The sequence below is a fragment of the Trichinella spiralis genome, assembly GCF_000181795.1.
Source record: "Trichinella spiralis strain ISS 195 chromosome Unknown Scfld5, whole genome shotgun sequence".
Taxonomy (NCBI): Eukaryota; Metazoa; Nematoda; class Enoplea; order Trichinellida; family Trichinellidae; genus Trichinella; species Trichinella spiralis.
In genome coordinates this window covers 1,504,510-1,527,861 of record NW_003526944.1, presented here as the reverse complement: position 1 = coordinate 1,527,861, position 23,352 = coordinate 1,504,510, and the positions used below count along the sequence as shown (strand labels likewise).

Genomic DNA, 23,352 nt, shown 5'->3' with positions numbered 1-23,352 from the left:
CGGGTAAGTGCGTGTTGTGCTTGTCTGTATTTATTAGGCATACACGTGACTTTGCATGCATATTGACGTCATAAGCAAATTTTTAACGCTTGCAACCGCAAGCGTCGGCGTTCATCTTAATATATACCTACATATATAATAATCTTTTTCGAATTAATATATGAAATTATTTCTATTTTCGACTTGCGATTGTGGATTTCTTGGCAAATTATATGTCTTCATGCATGATTATTTAATTTTGTACCTTCCAAACATTTATATCACTATTATCATTAGCAGTACACATTGTTTATTCATTTGGCATATATGCATTGTGCAACCTGTATTTTTGTGTAAACTTGTATTTCTGCGCAAATTATGCTCTGGATGCCTAGCACTTGCTTAAAGAAAAATAAAAAAAAAGTTGCACCGTATTTGCTTGTTATTGTTTATAAATTACGCGGCCATGTGGGTGAGAAGTAACGAAAATAAGTACAAGAAATAGAAGTAAATTTGAACGTTATATGTACACTTTATTTATTAAGTAACGTGAGTATAATGAGGGTTGAATGGGAAAAAAAATCCAAACTAGTTCTTTTAAAGTATTGTCGCATTCATAGTGCTTTAATAGTGCAGACTTTTTCACGCTGCTCCAGATTGATGATTATTTGAAAAAAAAATATTCGTCTGAACGAGTTTCCAATTTTTTATGATTTTTTTACACAACTTGATAATTTATAATAAAGATATAATTTCAACTATTCAAAATTTTGATTATTATAATTCATTTAAAAATTAAATTAAAATTTTTTACAATTGTACCTGATTATTTGTTAAATAAAATTTCTGGTAAATTGATTTTATAATCAAGTTAGATAAAACAGAAGTTTTAAGTTTATTAAATTTAAGTCAATCTATTCGACAGTTTATAAATTATGATGTCTCGTTTGCTCTTTAAAATTTTAAAATGTCATAAAAATGTGCTACCGTAGTCTTTTATTATGGTATACTGTATGTGATTAAAAGGCTAGTGTATGTCACGAGTCTGGGTGAGTTTGCTGATCGCTTAGTCGGTGCGTGCCGTGCTTTGTGTCGGCTGTCCTGTTTTCTTCCTGGTGCTGTGCAGAGCTGGCGTTTTGATTGTCGAATGTGATGACAATTCTACCAAAGAAGAAGGGCGGAAGCAAAGATTCGCGCTCTCAGAGTCATGACCATTCTTCGTCCAGTTCCAATTCTGGCTCATTGAACGTCGAAGATGCGGCTCTGATCGGTCTCAGAAACGCCCAACACACGACCGTCGACTCACCGACGGTTCCACGTCGTCCGGTTAGCCATTCAGCTTATGACTTGCCAGAAGGAGAGTCGGTCTTTTTCGGAAGCGGAAGCCGGAAGCGCTTGGCCACTGTCAACCCCGGTCGACAGGAGCGCGGACATCGTACAAAGCAAAAAAATCTTAGTCACACCTTGCCTTCAACTTCCACGGCTCCGGTCAAGCAGGGCTACAACAGTGAAGACGAATACGACGAGGAATTGAACACCGGTGTGGATGAAGACCAGGTATTTTTTGTTGAATTTATTTGTACATTCATTTTTTTCTGATGATGTTCATTCTTATTTCTTTCTACTGTTACATTTCATATATATGAATGATGCTTTTCCGCAATGACGCACAAGTTGAACGTGTTGCACAGTTATTTCTGTTCATTTTGAACGGTTTTTTCCAATCAATCTCCCTCTCATCTCTTCCTCCTATCTACTAGATAAAGACTGATTTTTTAGCCATGTCGCTTTTTAAAAATCTTTTGAAGTTGTTTTCTTTTTTTAAATACCATATTATTTCATGTTTTTTAAAAATTGTTTTGTGGTTAATTATTCTGTGGTATTTGTTTTTACTATTTTGGTCAATACATGTGTGCGCCTGTGTACACTTTGTAATGTTGAACCATTCACCGAAACGTTGTTGCATTTACTTGAACTTAGTAGTGTGTTTTTTTTTGCTTTAACTCTGCAAAAACGAATTTTTGTTATTTTCAGTTGGACAGAAATTTTGAAGAAGCGTTGAAGACGGCCAAAGGATTTATTATCAAGAAAATGAAAGCTGACGGTGCCTGCTTATTTCGAGCTGTTGGTGAGTATGCGTGTATTTTTTCTTTAGTTCAGTAATTGTATTTTTCGTTCGTCAAATCTGAGCTTAAAAATGCCTACCTGTACTTACTACCACACGGCATGTCGGCTGAACTTTTTAAAATAAGTAATTCTACAGAATGCATGGAAAATTAGTCTACTTAGCCTTTTGTTTTTATTGTTCAGTTATTTCTTAGGAAAATTAGGGTGAAACATTATTTTTCAGATGAAATATAAATATTACATTTTGCTTAGTTATATCAGACATCAGTTGTTGTTCTTTTTATCTTGACGAATTCTGATACTTTTAAGTGACAGTATGTATACACATATGTACTTTTTTTCTGTTTACTTGATAAGTCTTGAAAGTGCATTTCTGATTGAAAACCTTCGAACGTGTTGTTTTATGTTTTAATTATAAATATGATGTCTTTTCGATTGAACACTACTATTTAGATAATTTCTAATGCCGCTTGCAAATTGCTAAGGTTTAAATTATTTTGCTTGAATAAGGGGATGGCTATTTGGAAAATGATGCAATACTATGTCTATGTGACCTAGTAGTGTCATATGATTTACAGTATCCTGACTGACAAACTTGAGTGTTGTTTTTAAAAATGTTATTTTTTAATTTTCTTAAGATGAGCAAAAATTATGAGAATAGAATTTACTTAGTTAGTTAGTTAGTTAGTAAGTTAGTTTAGTTCGATGCTTTGCAGTTGATGAAATTGTTTACTTATGCAATAGCATTTGTCGCATTTGAATGCGTTATTGATCCGTATCAAAAATTGTGGCGTTCCAGTTTCTCGAATAAGATAATTGTTGTTGTTTACTTGCCGCAACTATGTCGCAGCGAATGTGTTCTATTCATTTATTTGTTCACGAGCATGCGATTTTTCTGCTGCTTTTCATGATTCTCTTCAATGAATGAATATCTTGCAGTTGCGTGTGCTTCATAATTAATTATCATTGAATCACAATCTAGTCAATAAAGTAAACAATATGATTTTGTTCTTCAATTTAACAGCTGTTATTGGATTACATATCATGCGCCCATTTGTGGTGTGTGGATTTTATTGATCCATACTTTCGACTGTGTTATTCTTTATTACGGGGGTGATGCGGATGACTGACTGTTGTTATTCTTCTTTGTAATTGGAATATAATTTTTCTGTTTCTTTTTTTTACGTATGCATTTATATGTCTGTTTTTTCTTTTCCAATTTTAGCGGATCAGGTTTACGGAGATCAAGAAATGCACGATACTGTTCGAAAACTTTGCATCAATTATATGGTTTGGTCAGTTTTGTTGATTTTCAATTTAGGATTTGAAATTGTTTTAGAAGAAAAATTCAGATTACTTTTCCCAGTTTGTTACGGAAAGCTTTTCTGATTATATAGCTCGGAAAAGTCTCAGTTATTCGCATGGGAATCACATTGAAATGCAAGCTATGGCCGAGCTGTTCAATCGGCCTATTGAAGTTTACCAGTATAATATCGGTGAGTTCAATTGATTACAGTAATTTCGTAGAATATTTATTCTTTACTTTTATGCTATTTTTTTCATAGACGTGTGTAATATATTTATATTTGCTCGAATATGCTGAAACTTTTCACTTGTTTGTATTCACTGTAGTATTACATACTTCACGCATAGCATACATATATACATATATATATATTGGTTAGTGTTTTGTGTCCTCATCACTGATCCAATTAAAATTCCACTGTGAAGAAAAAAAACAGTTCACAAATATATGGTTGATTTGTTTATGCGATTTATGCATCTTATTTTGCGATTTTCCATTGTTGAAAATCAAATCATTTAGATTTTTGAAATTTTTTTGCGGATACTTTCTATTTAGAAATCATGGTAGTTTTATGCATTTTATTTACACATAAACATTTTAGAACCAATCAATACTTTTTTGTCAAACAAAAATACCAACGATCCGCCGATACGCTTAAGCTATCACCGTTCGATACATTATAATTCGGTTGTGGATCCGTTCAAGGCGACCATTGGTGTTGGCCTTGGATTGCCTCAGTATTTTCCTGGTTTGGCAGAACGAAATTTGATGGATGATGCAAGGTTGATCAGTGAAAGGGATGTGATTGAAGAGGCAATGCTGAAAGACAAGATGGATGCCACTGATTGGGAAGCTACTGACGAACAATTGCAAGAGCAGGTGAGGAAGTTTTACAATTGCACTGAATTTATTTTGCATGTAGAATTTTTTGCTTATTTGCTTTTTTAAAAAAAAAGATTTTGTTTGTGTTAATTTTTTTAATTGTGAATTAAAGATTGCTTGTGAATCCTATTTGCAATGGTTAGCCGATGAAAGAAAACGCCATGGCAATGTAGCTGAGGTCTGTGGAAATTTATTGTTGCCAGTCTGTTGTCTCCATGTTCAGGAAATATAATGTCGCAACGTGCGCATGTTTAGGATGTCAAAGGTGCCAATTCGTCCAAGGACAGCAGTGCCACTGAAGATAACGTGTCCCGTAAGTTACCAGCTTGCGGTGACACTGCTCAAGACTTGACTAGTCAACCATCTACATCCCAGTTTTTGTTGAACGGTATGAAAAAGTTGTTTAAAATCAGTATATTTAAACGAATAGTGTGGGTGGGTGCACGTTATGAATTATTATTATTATTATTATTGTTGTTGTTGTTGTTGTTGTTCTATTTCAGATTACAATTTGACAGGTTGGAATGCTGAAGAAGAACTTTTGAATCACGTGTTAGCGTTATCCCAGCAGGAGTACATTGATTCGTTGTCTCATAAACGGGAAGATGAAGATTCAGCTTGTTGTAGTAGTCGAGACGCTGTCCAATCGGCAACTAACATTGCATCCGAATATCCGCAATCTGAAAACAGCAATGATTCAAATCAGTGAGAAACAAAACAGCCGGTTGTTATGCGCACGGGGACAGTGTTGTCAGTAATTTATAAATGTTTATTGATTTTCTTCATTTTTCTAAACGCCTGCTAGTCAGCTACAAGGTGTCGGTAAATTGATGCTTAAATTTGAAAATTCCAATCATTATCTGTTTTTATGCATTCAACTCTCTTGCTGCAGATGTCGTCAGTTTTGACTATTCATTTCCAGCTTGAAGAATAGTCTAACCTGTGACTTTTTCCAGTCTGTGGTTACAAAAGTGAATGCATTTTATCTGGTCAATTTTTTTTCCTACGTCGCTTTGTCTTTTCAGAATGTTTAGCTTTTCGCTCTTTGTTCATTTTCATTAAAAATGTTTTTTTTTCATATTTTGTTACCTCTAACACAGTTTGCATTGTGAAAACAGCGAATTAGCTTGCTGTTGTTGTTAGACTGCAGACGAGAAAATGAATATGTTGCTGTTATTTTTTTTTCATCTTAGAATACCTATTTACTGGATAATGTTGATTGCTATTTTAATTTTCAATAATCGGCTAGTGATGAGTTTGACTTCCGCATGAATGTCATCATGCAAAATTGCATTGCATGTTTGAAGTAAGCTCGGCATGTGAACATCATTATTCAACTGTATTTTTTTTATCTGCTGAGTGAAAATTAATTTTTATGTTTCATTGTGTTTATATTACAGTATGATTTTACCCGGTTTAGACGGCTTGAAATTACTAAAGCACAAAGTGTCAAAAGAGGAAGATGTTAAAGTTGTGAACATTGTGGAAAATTCAAAAATGCTGTTATTTTTAGAAAAATGATCATGAAACTTGCACAAAAATGAATATATTCAAGAAATGTTTGTGTAAATAGAATCGATCAATTCATTCTTTGAACTGAGAGAGCAGTATTGCTTCCATTTTTCCATTTGAATCAAAACAGTTCAGTTACGAAATCGACATTCACTATACAAAAAGATGATGTTGTTTTTAAAAATAAGACTTATTTCAGCAAAATCTAGGCAAAACAATCCAATTTAATTTCATAACACTGCCAAAACAATAACACTACATCCTTCGGTATGTATTTGAAGTTACATACAAAACTGAACAATCACGTTCAAATGTATGCAAACCACACTAGTTACGTTAGAAAAGTTGTCACCCAAACTGTTCAAAACAAGTATTATCCGAGTAAATAAGGTAAAATTTTATTATTTATTCAGAGAAAAGAAATTTTAATCAATCCAAATCAATTCTTGCTTCACGTATTAAAGTTATATACAGTATCAAAACATTTCTATTTGTCAGTAATTTAAATACTTATTATTATTAAAAATGTAAAGAAATTTTATTAAAATTAACAAAGATATCAATTAGTTTTTAATTGTAAGCAATTTTCTTTTGTACTAACTTTGAAAACAGCACTTACGGTATTTACCTGTCACAGCTTACAGTAACCAAAGATTTTAAAATACTAAATGTAAAATCGATAACATTGATCGTAAAATGTTAAGTTTTTAAATTAAATTTATTAATTTGTTATAATTAATGATAATTTATAATTAGATTCAGTTAGGAAAGAAAAAGTAATACATTTGAAGTTTACAAACTACAGTATGACATGTAGCTTGAACCTGACGATATATTTGTAGTATCCAGAGCACTTGCATTTTTATTTTGCTCAGATAGTGGTTTATAATGAAAAGCTGCAGAACTTATGCAAAAGTGAAAGGATTGAATGGTTGTTCAAGAGTAACTCATGAAACAAAAGCAGACACTGCAAGTGCTTTGTTCGACGCAGTTTTGGAAGACATTAAGTCCCACGAATCTTGTGCCACAGCTTCTTCTTCGGTTGTAGCTGGTAAAGCGAAGTTTGGAAATAGATCCAAAAATTTGGTTTCAGAAGCACCTGCAACGTCTCATGCTGATTTTCCTGAAGCAGAAGCACTTCCGGACAGTCAGGATTCGCAGAAATCGTTTTCGCGCGGTATTGCCAATATTTGTCTCAATGAGGAAGCGGGGTCGCCGTCAGTGGATGCTGGTCTCAGTTCTCCGGTTTCTGCAACTAATTGTTCGAAACGATTTTTCTCTGACAAGCACGAACAATTTGCATCTTCTGTTTCTCCGCCTAAACGTAAAGCTACGCAGCTGAAAGAAGATCGACAGGTTGATCCATCATCAGTGTACAGTTTTGAAGAAGAAGAAGACAAAGTTGGTTTGACGGAGGATGAAACTGATGTAGAATATCCTACGAAATTTTTGACATCAGTAAGACGACAGTTTTAACGTTGAACCGTACTCGCACATGAGCAATATACTAAGTTTAGTGATGTTTTTTATAGAAAACTTGGAAATCAGTTTACCAGCACAAGTGGAATACAGATTCTGTAATCATTATGTGCAATTTGATTGATTTTATTTTATTTTATTTTTTTTGTTTTAATTTTATGCAGTCATCTCCAAATGCCAAGTCATCGAATAAAACAACATTTACAAAGAAGGAGGTTAATGCAGCAAAAGCGAAACATGACATAGCTACACCATCGGTCAGTGTTTCGAAATTTCATGGCATTCGTCAGCGCAAGACGGTCAAATCGGTTGTCTGTGGTGAAGAAATTTCCCAAAACAAAACGCAATGCATTCGTAAAGAAAAGCCGGTAAGTAGTTTGCAATTTTGCAATGTTCGATTGGAATATGCAGTTTTCACGATGCTGGTTTCATTTTAAAGCTTTACACGGTAGTGCGGAACGTTAAACAAGCTCATGAGTGTCATGAAAGTGGTGAAGCTCAGGAGTACAACGATGACGTTGTTTATCTTCTGGGTGCATTATCCGAAGAAAATACATCGAACATGCGTTGTCTGAGGTAGGCTAAATTTAGTTTTTTCATCGAATGCACACGTATATTATTATGAAATTGCGCGTATTTCAATTCTAGCATCAGGTACACTGATAATGTTAATATTTATATTTTATTTATTTATAAGAAGAACTTAGTTGAACATAATTTACAGTTTGTTTGAGAGTAAATATTTTTTCAGGCGTACACGTTTTGTTTTGTTTTGCTTTGTTTGATAATTTTTAGTTTTATTCATTTTCAGTGAAGCTTAAAAAATTGTTCTTCATCCTGTTTGTTGCGTAAAGTTAAAATAGTGAAAATAAAAATGATTGCATTTTATTTAAATGTTTCCTTTTTTGCAATTTTTTCAAATATGAGATTCATTTATCTTCATTCAACGGATATTTTTTTTCGCACTTTATCCAATATGAAGTTGAAGTTTACGTCATTTCGCGTAAACAACGAAATAATACAGTTGTCCATCTCAAATGCGATTTTCAGGTTTTAAAATGTTTGTTACCATCTTATTTCGTTGTTTTTCTCGATTAATGTAATATTTTGTTTTTTGAGCGATTATTTAATTTATCAGTGGTTTCTTTTTAATATTTTTGTTTTTATTTAAATTGGAAATATTTTCTGAAGTTTTATTTTTTGAATAGTATATTGCGGTTTTTTCTGCATTTGATTTAATTATTTTTAATTCAAATTATTTTTAGTTATAATGTAAAAATTTGTTTTTGATTTTATTGAACATTTTTATTTCTATTCTAAGATTGAGATTTTTAGTTTGATCACTCTATTACAAAAATGTGTCAGCGCAGCGTTTCGGAATTTTTTGAAAGCGCATGGCTATGCAAAGCAAGTGCTTTATGCACTTAAAGATGCCCACGGAAACGATGTATGCGTATGATGAAAATTTTATACGGAATAGGACTATACAGTATTGATGTGTTTGTTTTTTCAGTGTTTGGCTTTGGCTACCGCTTGTCTGTTCTATCTTCTGTCAAGAGACAGACTTTGCTTGGTTGTTGACGAATGCAGCCTCGGTTTGTTGGTTAATTTAGTTAAGCCGATGAAGGTGGATGTAACGAATGAAGAGTTTTTGAAATGCAAAGAAAAAATTTGGAAAGTGCTCTGCGATTGGCGTACCGAAGTGGAAAGCAGCAACATCAGAAAAGTGTTGATCATGTTCGATTTAACTGAAAAGAATTTGAACGTAAGTTTTCTGTCTTATTTTGACTGTTCAGAAAAGTAATTGTTTCTTGTTTTTAGTTATTCATTTGATTTATATATATATATATGTTTTGTAGACTTCGTTTTTGGCTTTGGAAAGTTTGGTTTTCATTAGCAGTCGAAGTGATTCGGATGCTTTTAAACAGGAGATGCGTTTGAATGGCGGAGTAGAGATTGCAGCGCTCAGAGGTAGATTTTCGTAGTAGATCTATCTGTCTGTATAGTACTGATTGATAATGATTCAGTTGCTGATGAGACGAAGAAAATTTCCAAAGCAAAAGGTGACGAAGCATGCATTTATCCGTTGCTTTGCTTGCAACGTGCTTTGCGAATTCTGGAAAACGTCACTACGAAAGCTTCTCAGAACAAAGGCTATTTGGTTACTAACGATAGCCTGGGCATGCTTGACAGTCTTTTGACGTAATTAATCATTTGACTGATGGATGTTCGTGTTATATGTTGCTTATGTATTTTGATTTTGCTTTAAGACTTTTTGATTTCTGCTTGAATGGCATCATTGCCAAAGAGAAAAGTATGCCGAATGTTGAGGATAAAAATTCTCCATCAGCTCAGGTGTCTTCATTGCTTTTGATTGTTTTTTCGGAACTTTTCCGTTTGCTTTGCAATTTGTCCAACAATAATGGTAATTTTACTTGTTTTTTTTTATTTTTCTAATTCTACTATGAATTGTATCTCGTGGTAAGTAGTAGTAGTTAAACCGTTATTTGTTGTTCGTTTGTAGAAATTTGTTGCTCCAAATTAAGCGCCAGCGGAGGTTTTATAAGAAGATGCGTTGAATGTGTAACATTCTACATTCCCCGTTACTTGCCTGAATCGAAGCGCTACGACATGCAGATTTTGTTCATGAGTTTTGTAATCAACTATATTGAGCATCATCAGTCTGGTCGAAGAGTTGTTATTCACAGTGAGGTGCAGTTGTTAGATGGAGACAAAGTGATCTCGCTTCCGACTGTTCAAGCATTGACAAGAGTATTTTTATTCTTTTATTTTATGATTATTTATTTTTTTTGTTCATCTATTAATCTTTGCTTCTATTTAGCTTTTCTCTCAGAGAATAGCAAATGCTCAGTCTGCTGACGACGAGATGAATAACGAAATTGAAGGCAGCAGTCAAACAACAGCTAAATCTCTTGACATGCAGCAGAAGAGTTTTCAAGAAACCGTTAAAGCTGGTGAGTTTTCATCGACAATCAATCGTAAAATTTTCCATTAGAATTTGTCACATATATATTTTGTGAAATCTTTTTTTAAATAAAATAAAAAGTTTTCTTTTTTGATTATGATTAAATTGTATTTTTAGCATTGGTTATTGCGAGTAAGCACATGGAAGAGTGTACCGTGGCTGCGCACGTGGGACTTATTTTGGGACTGTTGATGCAAGAAGATGAGGTGAAAGAAGATTTTAATTTTCAATATCCTAGCTGAGGGATTTCTTTTTCTGTGATACGTTTATTTCTGTTTCAGAGTATAGTTAGTGGTATTCAGCATGGAATGCCAGGTGGTACTTTCAAGCCTGTAATTGAAACTCTGGAAAAATTTTTAGATTTCATGAAAGAAGCCGTAAGTTCAGCATTTGTGTACAAACTGTTGCGGTTGATGATTGGTTTGAATAATTTCATTTTCAGAATGTTACTGACGCAGGCGCCGAGCGGACAATCACTTCCGTTATTGATACGTACAAATGTTTGCTGTGAAGAAAATTTTAATCATTTCGTTCCGTAAACTGAATTTAGTTTTATTTATTTATTTATTTATTTATTTATCATTCTATATACTATCATGTGTGAAGAGAAAAGTTCTAATATATACGTTTATGTCACAGTATAAGTAAATGACTGATATTTGGTTGCTTGCTTGCTTCTGACTTGGTTGATTTTGTGTTCTCATCGAAATGTCGAAATCCTTTGATGGATTTTTTTTTCTTAATTTTAAATTGCTAGAGCATATGTTTTTAATGTTTGTTTAGTTTGTTGTTATTGTTGTTGTTGTGTAAAAAATGGAACCGATAAAGCCGAAAATGTTGGTGAAAGAAATCACTTCTGAAGCGAGTAATATTCAATTCTATCCGAATATTGCGATGAAAAAATACGCCCGTTCGGCCGGTGAACTGTACTTCATTGCTGGCGTCTACGAGCTGGACAACAATGTCGAATTGGCTTATCGTTCGTATACGAGATTCATTGTGTAATTATAATATTTTCATGTTGCATTTGAAAAATTTGATTTTTACTTTTTCATATAATCATATTATGTCGGTCGGTTTTTATTTGATTGTTTTAGTTTTCAATATTTAGGTTACTTGTCGATCATTTTCCCAAACATCCAGAATACAGCAAGTTTTGTAGAGAAGAACGTGATGAATATAAAAAGGTATTTTATTTTGTTTCACGTTTGTAATTTCAATTTTTTTTTAAATTAAATTATCGTTTAGTTAATGAAAAATGTGCGAGATGCGTTTGATGCGGCCGAACGACTTAAAGTTGAACTTACCAAGCAATGCGAATTGCAATACATGAATGCGTTGCAGAAGCAGGCGAACGAAGTGAACAATGCTAAAGAGCAGCAACGTGAGCATAAAGTTACAAGTACGTCCGAGACTTCGGATTACAACCACGCCCTTTCGACTAATTCTGCAGTTTCGCACGGGCGCGTTTCCAATTACTACAGTCAACATGATCGTGTCACACCTCCTGCTGTTGTTGCTCCAAGCACATCGTCTGTCAGTCATCAGGACATATCACGGGAAAATGACGAAACCAATGATACGTATTCGACGTTCAACGTTGATGATCTTATTGAATTGGAGAATGCAAATAATCGGGCAAAAACGGTCGGTATACCGCCTACAGTTGTGGAAAATCTACAAGCAGCAGAAAGCAGTAGTAGACCACCGTAAGTTATATGGCTGATTTTTCTTGTTTTTTTTTCTTTTTTTTTGATTCACTTGTTGATAATTTGTGTTGAATCTGTAAAAATTCCCATAATTATTTATTATCATCAGAAAACCAACTTTTGATCGTTCAACGAAACCTAAATTAAAAACGAAGACAACGACAACAACGTCGACGCCAGTTCGACCCCCTCTACCGGTTGTAGCCCCTCCACCGTCTTCCACACCAGTATCCAAATACAGTGGTCTTCAGCCGGTGATCATACCGAAGAATTTGGTTTTTCGATTTTTGGATGCTGCTGCTTTGAACACTGCTCAGGAAATTGAAACTTGCGGCATTTTATCTGGGAAATTGGTAATTCTGTTTATTATTTTTAATTGAAAAAAGTATGAGACTACTTTTACTTTTTTAAAAATTATTTATTAGCAGGTTTGTTTTAAATTTTACCGAAGAGCTGAAGTTTTGTTCGCGATTTTTGCACTTTGTGCATTGTTGTGTAATGTGTGATTTGCATTTTCAGATACAGAGCAGCTTTGTTGTTACGCACGTTATTGTACCCAAACAGTCTGGTACGTCGAATTCGTGCGTAGCGCATCACGAAGAAGAAATGTTCACAATACAAGATGATCTGGGTTTGATTACGCTTGGATGGATTCATGTTTGTCTATTATTTTCATATTTTTTTCTTTGGAATATGAGATTTTTTTAAAAAAATTATCTAATTTTTAGACCCATCCAACGCAAAGTGCATTTCTTTCCAGTGTTGATTTGCACACCCATTGCTCTTATCAGTTGTTGTTTCCAGAAGCGGTTGCTATTGTTTGCGCTCCGAAGTACAACGAGTAAAAGCCTTCAGAATGATAGATTTATCGTCATGTTCGTTGTTTGATCTTTTTAAGAATTGGTGTTTTCATGCTGACATCTCCATACGGACTGAAAGTGATCGCCAATTGTAAAAGAACTGGCTTTCATCCACATTCACAAAATCCGCCCGTCTTTCAGGTAATTTTGGTGGAAATTATTTTTTTTCTTCGTAATAAATAAATAAATAAATAATAAGTTTGTTTGTTTTAAGACTTGCGATCACGTTTGCATGGACAACACGATTGATGGATCTTTGATTGATCTGAGACCTTAATGGTTTCTTCTCTTATTTTTTATTGAATTTTTTTATTGCACATTCATTCATTCACACTGTTTAGGTGTTTAACACTTTGACCAATCCGGTGCACTATGTTTTTTTTTCAATTACTACTACTTGTGTAATTTTAACCTTTTGTACTTACATATGAGCTTGATTATAAAGTAAAAAATTACAATTGTCGTCGTCATTTGTAATTTTGTATTCATGAATAATAGCGCGGGAAAATCGCAAACGATGGGTTTATTGATGATTTTTGATTTTTGTCTTCTTTTATTATTTATTTCGATGACAGGATTTTTTGTACACTGTTTTTCCAAATCAACATGGACAGAACAACCAAATGCGCTGTATGAAGTAGCAGCGACCAAAATGGCTTCTCAAACAACCAGGAAACGCAAAGTTGCCACGTCCACGTATTTTGACAGGCGTAAGTGAGGTTTTGCTTGTTCGTTTGCTGTTTACAGCACTGTTGTAGCCAGAAGAGGTGCGAGCAAACGCAGTCAAGCGAGAGCATGCGAATCAACGGGGCAGATAGATGACAGCTTCGGTACTGTAGTTGAAAATGAAAGTCATGCACAATTGAACGGTCGGTTGGTTTTAAGATCATCACTGAGTCCATTTTTTAATGCGTTCTATAAATTTTCTGATATTACTCTTTTTTTATTATTTGTATTAATGGGAATAGCTGTTATTTGTTTTTGTAGCGAAAGGGAAAAGGCAAAAGCAAAAGCAAAAACAACTGTCACCAAAGCAAAAGCATGATGATGATGAAGGTGAAGGTGGCGTTGTAGTTTCTCCTTATTTTTCAAACGATGATTCTGAATGTAAAGGATTATTTAATTAATTAATTAATTTATTTATTTGCTTTGTTCAGTTTATCTTCATCGCATGTTTTGTTATATTTTGTCTTTTTTTGTGAAACAGATTCGAAACGTAACAAACGAAAGCGTCAACGTGAAAGTGGATTAAATACTAGAAAAGAAATTAAAAAAGGCAACAGTCACAAGTTGCGGTCAACTTCTGTTGTCGACGACGACGACGACGACGATGGTATATTTTGCAAGTTGAACTTGAATTTTTAACATTAATTTAATATTGAAGGGGAATGTTTTTCGAAACCTGCCAGTGCTAAAATGCGCAATAAAATTTCTGAATGTAAGCCCAGAAAAAAATGTGATAAAAACAATGACGACAGTGACCATGTGGTTCATAAAAAAAGGGAGAAAAAGCGTATTGCTAAAGTGAAAGTGGATGAAACGAATTCGTCAGATTCTGAATGGGAAGATGTGAAGGGTAATTACAACTGCTATGTTAATAATCATTGAAAGTTTGCTGTGATGATGATGATGATGATGATGGTATTGAGCAGATGTGGAAATCATTGACCGACCGTCAACATCAACGGCAACCATACAACTGCATTTCAAACAGCCTGAAAAGTATTTGCATTGTTGTTTTTACTTATTCTTCTCGTGGTTGCTGTTGTTATTTTATTTCTGTGTTCTTGATATGTTCAGCCCATCGGCGAATAAGAAGAAGACACTGCTGCAACGGCTTGTTTCGAAAGTGACAAAATTAGCACGAATTAGGCGTCACAAAGTTTACCTGTTGGCAGAAATTGCGCATGGTATATTTTTGTCCAAGTGTTGCAATGACGAACAAGTTCGAGCTACTGCCATGTCACTGATTCCTATTGAAATGGATATCCGTGAACCAGAACTGCGAACGAGAAATTTTGCTTCAAAATTTATTCGTTGGTTTCATAAAAATTATCCATTGAAATATTTAGAACCTTGCGGCAGTCTTAGTACAGATCCGGTGAGTGGATTTTCGGTGCTTTGATATTTCATTCTTATTTTACTGTTTCTTATATTGCTCAGATCGATTATTTGCTGTCGAAGATGTCCTCGGGAAAAATTTACAGTTTTCGTGATTGGACTTTGGTTATAAAATACATTTGTTTTTTTTTCTCAGTGTTTTCTCAAGTGAAATAATATTCAATTTTTTGTTCAGGTATTTGTCAGCTTTGCGAGATGCATCGGCTTTGATGTTCGTATTATTATGGCTTTGCGTCCTACCGACATGTTCGATCTCAGTGTTGTTGATGTGCTGTTTATATAGAATATGTTTATATTTATTTATTTATTTATTTATATAATAACTGATGTTTTCAGACAGAAGTACTTTTTACAGACAAGTTAAATGAGAAGAAGCCTGAGAAAAGGAAAAAATTGAACTCAAGCAGTAGAGTGGACGATGATCTTTCTAATCAGGACGAATTGGGTATGTTTGTTTGCTTATTCTGATTGTACGAATAATCAAAACGACTGCTGGGAAATGGATGAACACAAATTGAATTGTAGTGATTGATTTTTGGCCAGAGTTGTACATTGAACCCGAAGAGAAATGGTTTTGTGAGTCTTTGAAACATTGAATTTTTGAATCACTGATTTTTGTGCAGTATTATTTATTTGTTTATTTATTTACTTTTTTTGTGCTCTTCAGGCGTCAGTGTTGAACGGAAAGTGGCAGATTGTCAGTCGATTCCACCAAATAGCATGTGCAATGCAGCAGCACATTATTGTTTCTCGTTTGACAATGGTATGTATAATTAGTTTGAAAAAAAAATTTTTTTTTTCATCATCATAAACATCATTATGACTGTCTGTTGTTATATTGGCGATTAGAGCATGCTGTCAGAGATGTAACCATTCGCTATGCGAGCAATTATGGCACCGTCGATTTCAAACGTCGTCGTCTTTCGGATTCTTGGTTTCAGCTGACGTTGGATTTATTCCAACCTGCAAACAAATTGCGCAATCGTCTTGAAGATTTGTTCCTGGAAAGTAAGCGCGTTATTTTGCTTTTTTTTATAGTTCTTTTGGAATTCGATTGTGCATTTGTGAAATTTGTTACTGATTGTTAATCTGTTCCATGTAGAGATGTTGAGCGAAAAGCCGCTACCGAAGAAGAGATCAGATTACAAAAATCATCCGTTGTAAGAAGAATGAGAAAAAATTTTTTTTGCTTCTTGTTTTTGATTTTGTTTAAATTTAATAAAATTTGAAGGTACGTACTGAAGCGAGATTTATTGAAATTCGAAGCTCTGTATCCTGCTGATCTGCAACCTGTTGGTTATATTGGCCAAGAAGCAGTGTATCCTCGTACGGCAGTTATGAATTTGAAAGGAAAAGAAGCTTGGATTCGTGAAGCTCGTGTTATCAAAGCAAACGAACAGCCTTACAAAGTGGTGAAAGGGAGACCGAAAATGGTCAATAGCATTAACATACGCTTGATTGATTAGTTTTTATTATTTTGATCTTCTTTTCTATTGTTATGTGCGCGTAGACTGTTCCTAAAGAGCTACGAGTCGACCGGCCGTTGAATTTATTTGGCATTTGGCAGACTGAACCATACATACCAAAACCGGCTGAAGATGTGAGTTTCATTATATTAGATTATATTATAAATTTCATTTCTCATTGTTATTTATTTATTTATTTGTCATTTGTATTTTATTTTTTTTATTTCAGGGAATTGTACCAAAAAACGAGTATGGCAATGTTGAACTGTACCAGATGAGCATGCTACCTCCTGGTACTGTGTATATGATCCGTAAGTATTTTGAATTACTTTTTAAATCAAGCATATAAATACGGGTACAAAAATTTTTCATGCTTTTGAGAAATGTTTTTTTATTTTTAAATAAACATTATTTGTCGGTGAAACGATTATCATTTTTGTTCTTAGAACCCGGGCTACTCAGCATTGCGAGAAAGTTGAATATTGACTGTGCTCCAGCGGTTGTTGGTTGGGAATTTCATTGCAGAAGCAGCCATCCAATGTATAAAAATATATGCGCAATGCGGAATTAGTCGTCGCTATTTTTTGACTTTTCAATTTTCTACTGTTAGAATTGAAGGTTGTGTAGTTTGCAAAGAACATAAGGAGATTCTTGAAGCTGCCTGGCTGGAGGAGCAAGTTCATATTGCTGTTAAAGAAAAAGAGGTATGAATTGAAACTGGTGATTTTTCAAGTTGATTTTCGTAGAATTGGTTCTGAATTATTATTGCTTTTTGAATCTTTCCATTTCAAGTATATTTACGGTATTGTTTTACCGTAATGCTATGTTATTTCTGTTTTAAAGCGAAAAACGATGCGGGCGTTGAAAAATTGGCGTAAAATGGTCAGAAGTGTGTTGATCAAAGCGAGGGTTGAGAAGAAATTCTTGCCCAGCACTAAAAGTGCAGGGTCTGAATTGTCACAGTCAGACGGGCAGCTTATCCATAATCAGCGAAATAACAGCACCGCTTCAACGTCTGTGGAAGATTTGAACAAATCAGCATGGCCACAGTGTCGACATCAGTTTGACATGCATTTCAACACTGAAGAAAGACTATCAGATTAAAGTTTTTTTCTTTTTCAGTAGCTATTTCAGACAACACTCGTCTTATACAGCGACTTTACAACAACTCTACTGCTGAAACTGCTGACTTCTCAGCTCTCCTTGCCTACCGTCCTGATTTTCATCAGAGTTTGCGACCCTGAACAGATCAGATCAGATCAGATCGTCGTGATATCGGAAAGTAATATCATTAAGAGCGAATTAATAAAATACGGTATAGTATCGAACTGGTAATTAAGTTAATATGGATCCCACATAATGAAACTTAGAATATTGAGATGTGATTCAATAAAGAAATTTGCTTTTCGTCAGTGAAATAAATTTTTTAACATTTTTCGTATTCTTGTGAAATGTCTTTCAAAATACAGCTGTATTAACACAAATCAAATATAGTAATATGATTGTATAGATTATATGCTAAATGTCGGTATTATTGCACATAATTCAACTCTTTGTACATTACAGTGTACACGAACAGTCAATGGAAAACGTATTGTAATGTTTATGATTTAAGTGCTTTTAATTTTTCAGATGCAGTTGACATTCTATTCATAATTCAATGAGATAATTGCTGCATTGTTTGGTTATGTGAATGTCATAATTATAGAAGTGTTTTCTAACATTTATGACGCAATTGTACAGACATTTTTTTTCTTATAGAAACACAGAATCGAAAGCATAGATTGCAAAACAAACAACTGAAATATGGAACGGAGAAAAATTACTTTAAGTTCAACTATACTGTAAAAATAAATTATGCAAGTTAATTTAAAAGTACTGTAATGTACAGTACATTGATTGCCAAATCACCGATAAGAAAGATGCAAAGTAAGAGACCAATCAGAGAAAAGCAAATGTTGTTTGTACCCGTGGTTAATTTCATTTGAGTGATTTTGTATGAACTATAGTGCCGCGTAGCAAGAGTACAAGTGAACCAAACTGAATCCAGGTAAAAGTTTCAATGATAAAACATACTTTCCTCATGTTTTGCATGAACGATAGTATATCTGAGCAATTTATTTAAGCATCACATTTGAATTGTAACAAAAATTAAAAAAACAAGACAAAATTTCCAGTTATGTATATGTAGTTCAAACGTGAGTTGTGTCAAAAAATGTATTTTCAATTTATTGTTATTAAACTCCGGCGTTTAGACATAACTGTAGAAAATGTCCATTTTTTCAATTTGCACTTGCGTTTTGCATTGAATTTCATTGTGAACAGAACAGATCGAATATCTCTAAGCGATCAGTGCTTTCTATTATGCAAAATAGTGTTTTTCATAGAGAAAGTTATGTAACTTTACTATATGTAAGCTTCTTTTATTCTGTTACTATATGTATATGTAAGCTTTCTGCTATGAGTTCCATTTATGTAGGGCATTTTTGAATTTTGAAATTTCAAATTCAGCCCTGCGGAGGCGTGTTTTGACTAAGTCAGTGTTTTTGTTATGGTGTTTTCTGCCAGATAGTTTATATTTTGACTGAATTTTAAATAGCAAGGTCATTTCTGAATTTTCAAATAGCTGTAATGTAGTTTAATTTGTTACTCTATTTGAATTGTTTTTTCAAATCATCTCTTCTTACAAGTCGACATTTAATATAAAATGAATTAAATAGCATTTTATTTCTTGTATTTATATTAACTGTAGTATTTGAAATAAGTTTAGTAAAAAAGATGAAATTAGTGTTTTCTCAATGAGAAGTGTTTTTATATTTTAATAATTTACGGCTACAGTTAAGATTTTTCTGAAACAAAGTGCATTAGTTAAGTAAATAAAGCGCAATGAAAAATGTGCACTAGTGATATATTTATCAGTAGCAATGAATAAAATAAAAATTTGCATGCGAGTTCATTTGCTTTATTGACACAATGGAAATAATTTTAGTTTGACGCCGTCCGTGGATGGAAGCACTGCGTATTGATTTGAAAATTAACTTCAGCCAACGTTGAACGCCAAACCATAGATTTGCTCTCTTTCTATTCATTATTATTTTTTGGAATAATTTCTGAAAAATAATTTTTCAATCCACATCCAAAGAGCATGAATATGGACAATGCGAAGATGACTCAATTGGCAGTAAGTGGCAGTTCTTTTTACTTTTATGTCGTAATCACTTCACAATATTGAGCACAACTTCTGAATATACTCTTTACGAATTATCAATATGAGATGATGGGTGACTTAATCAACGACAAATTTTCGTACAATTAAGTTCGATTTAATAGCACCCTGTATACATTGTTTACCTATTATTAGAAGACGATCTTTCGAAATTGAATAAGAATTTTCAGTAGCAACTAACTGTAAACAAGCTTTTGCCAGAAAATTGCTCACTTAAAATTTAAGTCAATTTTTTTGTTATAGCGTTTTCTGCCAGATAGTTTATTTTTTGCATAATTGTAAACGTGAAGGTCATTTTTGAATTTTCAAATAGTTTTTATTGATTGAATTGAGCAGTGCATATTATTCTGTTCATATTGTATTGCGGCATAAGTTACAATTTATCCTCAGTAAGGAGTTTCAGTGCACAAAAACCGGTTTCCAGCGCTGCGCTATGCAAATAACGATCGTCATAAAAGGTGCCTTATCGTCAGTTAGGGCGCACTCGTTCGTTTGACTTACGTGGCAAGTGGTAGCGTCGTTAAACGTTCTCTGAGTTTATGACCCTAAATAGTTTTTGCAGAAGTCTATTTTAAATTGCTGAAAAGTAATTCCTCTTTTTTTCTACTTGTGTTACTTTTCTTCAAAACATTTGAATACTCATTTTTGAAAGAATTACCTTTTAATTAAAAAGCACTTAATTATCATATTTGTTGTAAGTCTACTTTGTAATGGAATGAGAGAAGTTTTGATTTAATATATCATTTTTACAGGTGAAATTAATGAAGCAAAGCGAAAGTGAAACTGCGGACGACACAAACCAAATCACGGACGGCACGAAGCAGAACAAGAGATGAAACGAGGTAAATGCGATTCCTTCTGTGTGTGAGGCAGTGTTAAGAACATAATTTCTTTGTATAATTATTAAGTTACCTAAGTTTGTAATAAGTAAGGTATTTTTCGCTGTAAAACGGTACTTTTTGTTTTTCATATTATGTCGAGACGAGGTAAGAATTCATCTTGACAATAATTTTCATCTCACTTAAACCACTTTTAACGCTGCGCGCGTAGTGTTTGTCCATTAAGGGTATCTGCAACTGTTGCAAATCATTTTTCCGTAGCTAAACAACAAGCTTTCATTTGCAAATTATTCATTTGAAAGGGTCTTTCTGTATATAAGAAATCAATTTCCATTTATGTAGGGCATTTTTGAATTTTCAAATTTCAAATTCAAACATGCGAAGGCGTGTTTTGACTAAGTTAGTGTTTTTGTTATGGCGTTTTTTGCCAGATAGTTTACATTTTGACTGAATTGTAAACGTTGAGGTCATTGTTGAATTTTCAAATTGAACAGTGCATTTCTCCTGTTCATATTGTATCGCGGCATAGGTTAGAGTTTATTCTCAGTAAGGAGTTTCAATGCACAAAAACCGGTTTCCAGCGCTGCGCTATGCAAATAACGATCGTCATAAAAGGTGCCTTATCGTCAGTTAGGGCGCACTCGTTCGTTTGACTTACGTGGCAAGTGGTAGCGTCGTGAAACGTTCTCTGAGTTTATGACGTTAAATAGTTGCTGAAGTCGATTTTTAATTGCTGAAAAGTAATTCCTTTTTCTACTTGTGTTATTCTTTTTCAAATTTTTTAATATTTTTTACTTTCTGAACGTTACCGCTTAATTAAAACCAGTTAATTAATATACAATTATATTAATGAAGAAAAGTCAATTTTCAATTTGTTGTTACTTTCACTACGTGATGAGGCGAGAACATTTTTGATTTAATATTTTACATATTTGCAGATATGAACAATGAAGAAAAAACTGAAAGCGTAGTGGACACGAAACAAAGCGCGGACGGCACGAAGTAGAACAATAAAAGAGAAAAAGTATGTGCGGTTTCTTGTTTGTCTTGATTCTGTAAAACTGAAATCCAAAGGGTAAAGTTATTCCTATAAGTTACTTAAACGTGTTATATGTAATAAGATGTAAGTAAGATATTTTTCACTGCGAAATTCCATCTTTCGACTTTTATACTATGTTGAGACTAGGTAAGAATTGGTCTTTAGAAAGCATTTTTATCGCCCTTACGTTTTTGTCTATAAAAGAACATCAGTATCTATCGAAAATTATTTTTTCATAAGCAAAAATAACGTTCACTTGCAAACGATTCACTTGAAAGTGCCTTTTTGTATAAGAAATCAATTTTCATTTATGTAGGGCATTTTTGAATTTTCAAATTTCAAATTCAAACATGCGAAGGCGTATTTTGACTAAGTTAGTGTTTTTGTTATGGCGTTTTCTGCCAGATAGTTTACATTTTGACTGAATTGTAAACGTTAAGGTCATTGTTGAATTTTCATATTGAACAGTGCATTTCTCCTGTTCATATTAGAGTTAATCGTCAGTAAGAAGTTTCATTGCACAAAAACCGGTTTCCAGCGCTGCGCTATGCAAATAACGATCGCCATAAAAGGTGCTTTATCATCAGTAAGGGTGCAGTCGTTCGTTTGACTTACGTGGCAAGTAGTAGCATCGTGAAACGTTCTCTTAGTTTATTTACATCGTTCCCTAAGCACTGAAGACCATTTATAATTGTTGAAAGTATTCCATATTTTTCGTTCTGTTACTTTTTTTTCGAAACTATCTGTATAATCATTTTGTTAATGTTATTTATAATTGAAAATAGTTACTTCTTTTATTTCAAAATTCATTGTTCAACTTTTCAATTTTGCTATGTGATGAAGCGACAAAATTTTTCACTTAACATTTAACATTCTTATAGATATGAACAATGAAGAAAAGAAAAAGCGAAAACACGGGCGATTCGTAGAGGAAGCAGATCGCGGACGACACGAAGCGGATCACAGAAGACACGAAGCGGATCGCGGACGGCACGAAGCAGAACAAGAAAAGACAAAAGGTATATGCGGTTCCCCGTGGGTCCCAATTCTGTAAGTCTGGGCTAGGGATACTTCGAAAGGGTGAAGTTATCCCATAGTTTTAATTAAGTTAAAGACAAACCTACATGGCTGAGTTTTGAATTAATGCAGTACTTGGTCTTTCACGCAGCAAAATTTACGTATGCAATTGCTTTCCTGTGTCGAAATAATTTTTGTTTTTTTTCTTACATAGTTATACATTTTGAACATTTTCCAAAGCAAATTCTTTTTATTTTGAAAATTATTTTTCCATTCAAACTTTATTTTTGCTTCCTTTATTTTATACATTTTATTGATTTTCAATTCCTCCCATTATTTTTTGATTCTTTTTTATTTTCACTGTTTTTCTTCTTATATTGTACATTCTATTGATTTTTGTTCAATTTATTTCTCCAAATACTTTTTTTCTGATTCTTTTTTTTTTACTTTAATTTTGTAAAAACTCTGACACATGGAAAGCATTGCATACAAATACATAAACACGTAATAAACCGTAATGCACATGGAGAAGAAAAGTGGAGCAAGTCACGAGCGGGTGAACGGATGGTTGGATAGGTTGGATCGAATCGCTTGTTGGTCAATTGCGTTCGTTGCTGAACTGAGGTAAGTTTCGACACGTTGGAGAAGATGCGATGTGCCGAAGTCGAGCGTGAAAGGTTCTTCATTACAAAGACACAATGAATAAAATATGTTACCATTTTCACAGACGTAACAAAAGGCCAATGCTGCGTTAATTCATAACGATGAAGATCATGTAGGATTAGTTGATAGGGGAAAATCATG

At 33.7% G+C, this 23,352-nt stretch overlaps 2 protein-coding genes across 2 annotated transcripts; both read left to right on the top strand.

Annotated features, from left to right (window-relative positions):
- The first annotated feature begins 1,131 nt into the window (after positions 1 to 1,131).
- Positions 1,132 to 17,531, top strand: Tsp_04017 (DNA repair protein Rad4). The gene is made up of 30 exons (XM_003374783.1): positions 1,132 to 1,536; positions 2,014 to 2,107; positions 3,459 to 3,602; positions 4,014 to 4,291; positions 4,407 to 4,472; positions 4,550 to 4,682; positions 4,798 to 4,999; positions 6,709 to 7,264; positions 7,450 to 7,653; positions 7,725 to 7,861; positions 8,621 to 8,738; positions 8,799 to 9,050; positions 9,145 to 9,256; positions 9,313 to 9,487; positions 9,556 to 9,710; positions 9,810 to 10,021; positions 10,553 to 10,648; positions 11,369 to 11,458; positions 11,616 to 11,980; positions 12,090 to 12,333; positions 12,500 to 12,548; positions 13,416 to 13,550; positions 13,599 to 13,713; positions 14,641 to 14,941; positions 15,298 to 15,406; positions 15,811 to 15,969; positions 16,064 to 16,121; positions 16,193 to 16,373; positions 16,925 to 17,131; positions 17,271 to 17,531. The coding sequence occupies exons 1-30, from the start codon at positions 1,132 to 1,134 to the stop codon at positions 17,529 to 17,531; spliced, it is 5,613 nt and encodes a 1,870-aa protein (XP_003374831.1).
- A 5,534-nt stretch (positions 17,532 to 23,065) lies between these two features.
- Positions 23,066 to 23,172, top strand: Tsp_04016 (collagen alpha-2(IV) chain; the record flags this gene model as incomplete). Its single annotated transcript, XM_003374782.1, has 1 exon — positions 23,066 to 23,172. A coding segment is annotated over exon 1 (107 nt), but the record flags the coding sequence as incomplete, so codon positions are not given.
- Positions 23,173 to 23,352: the final 180 nt, after the last annotated feature.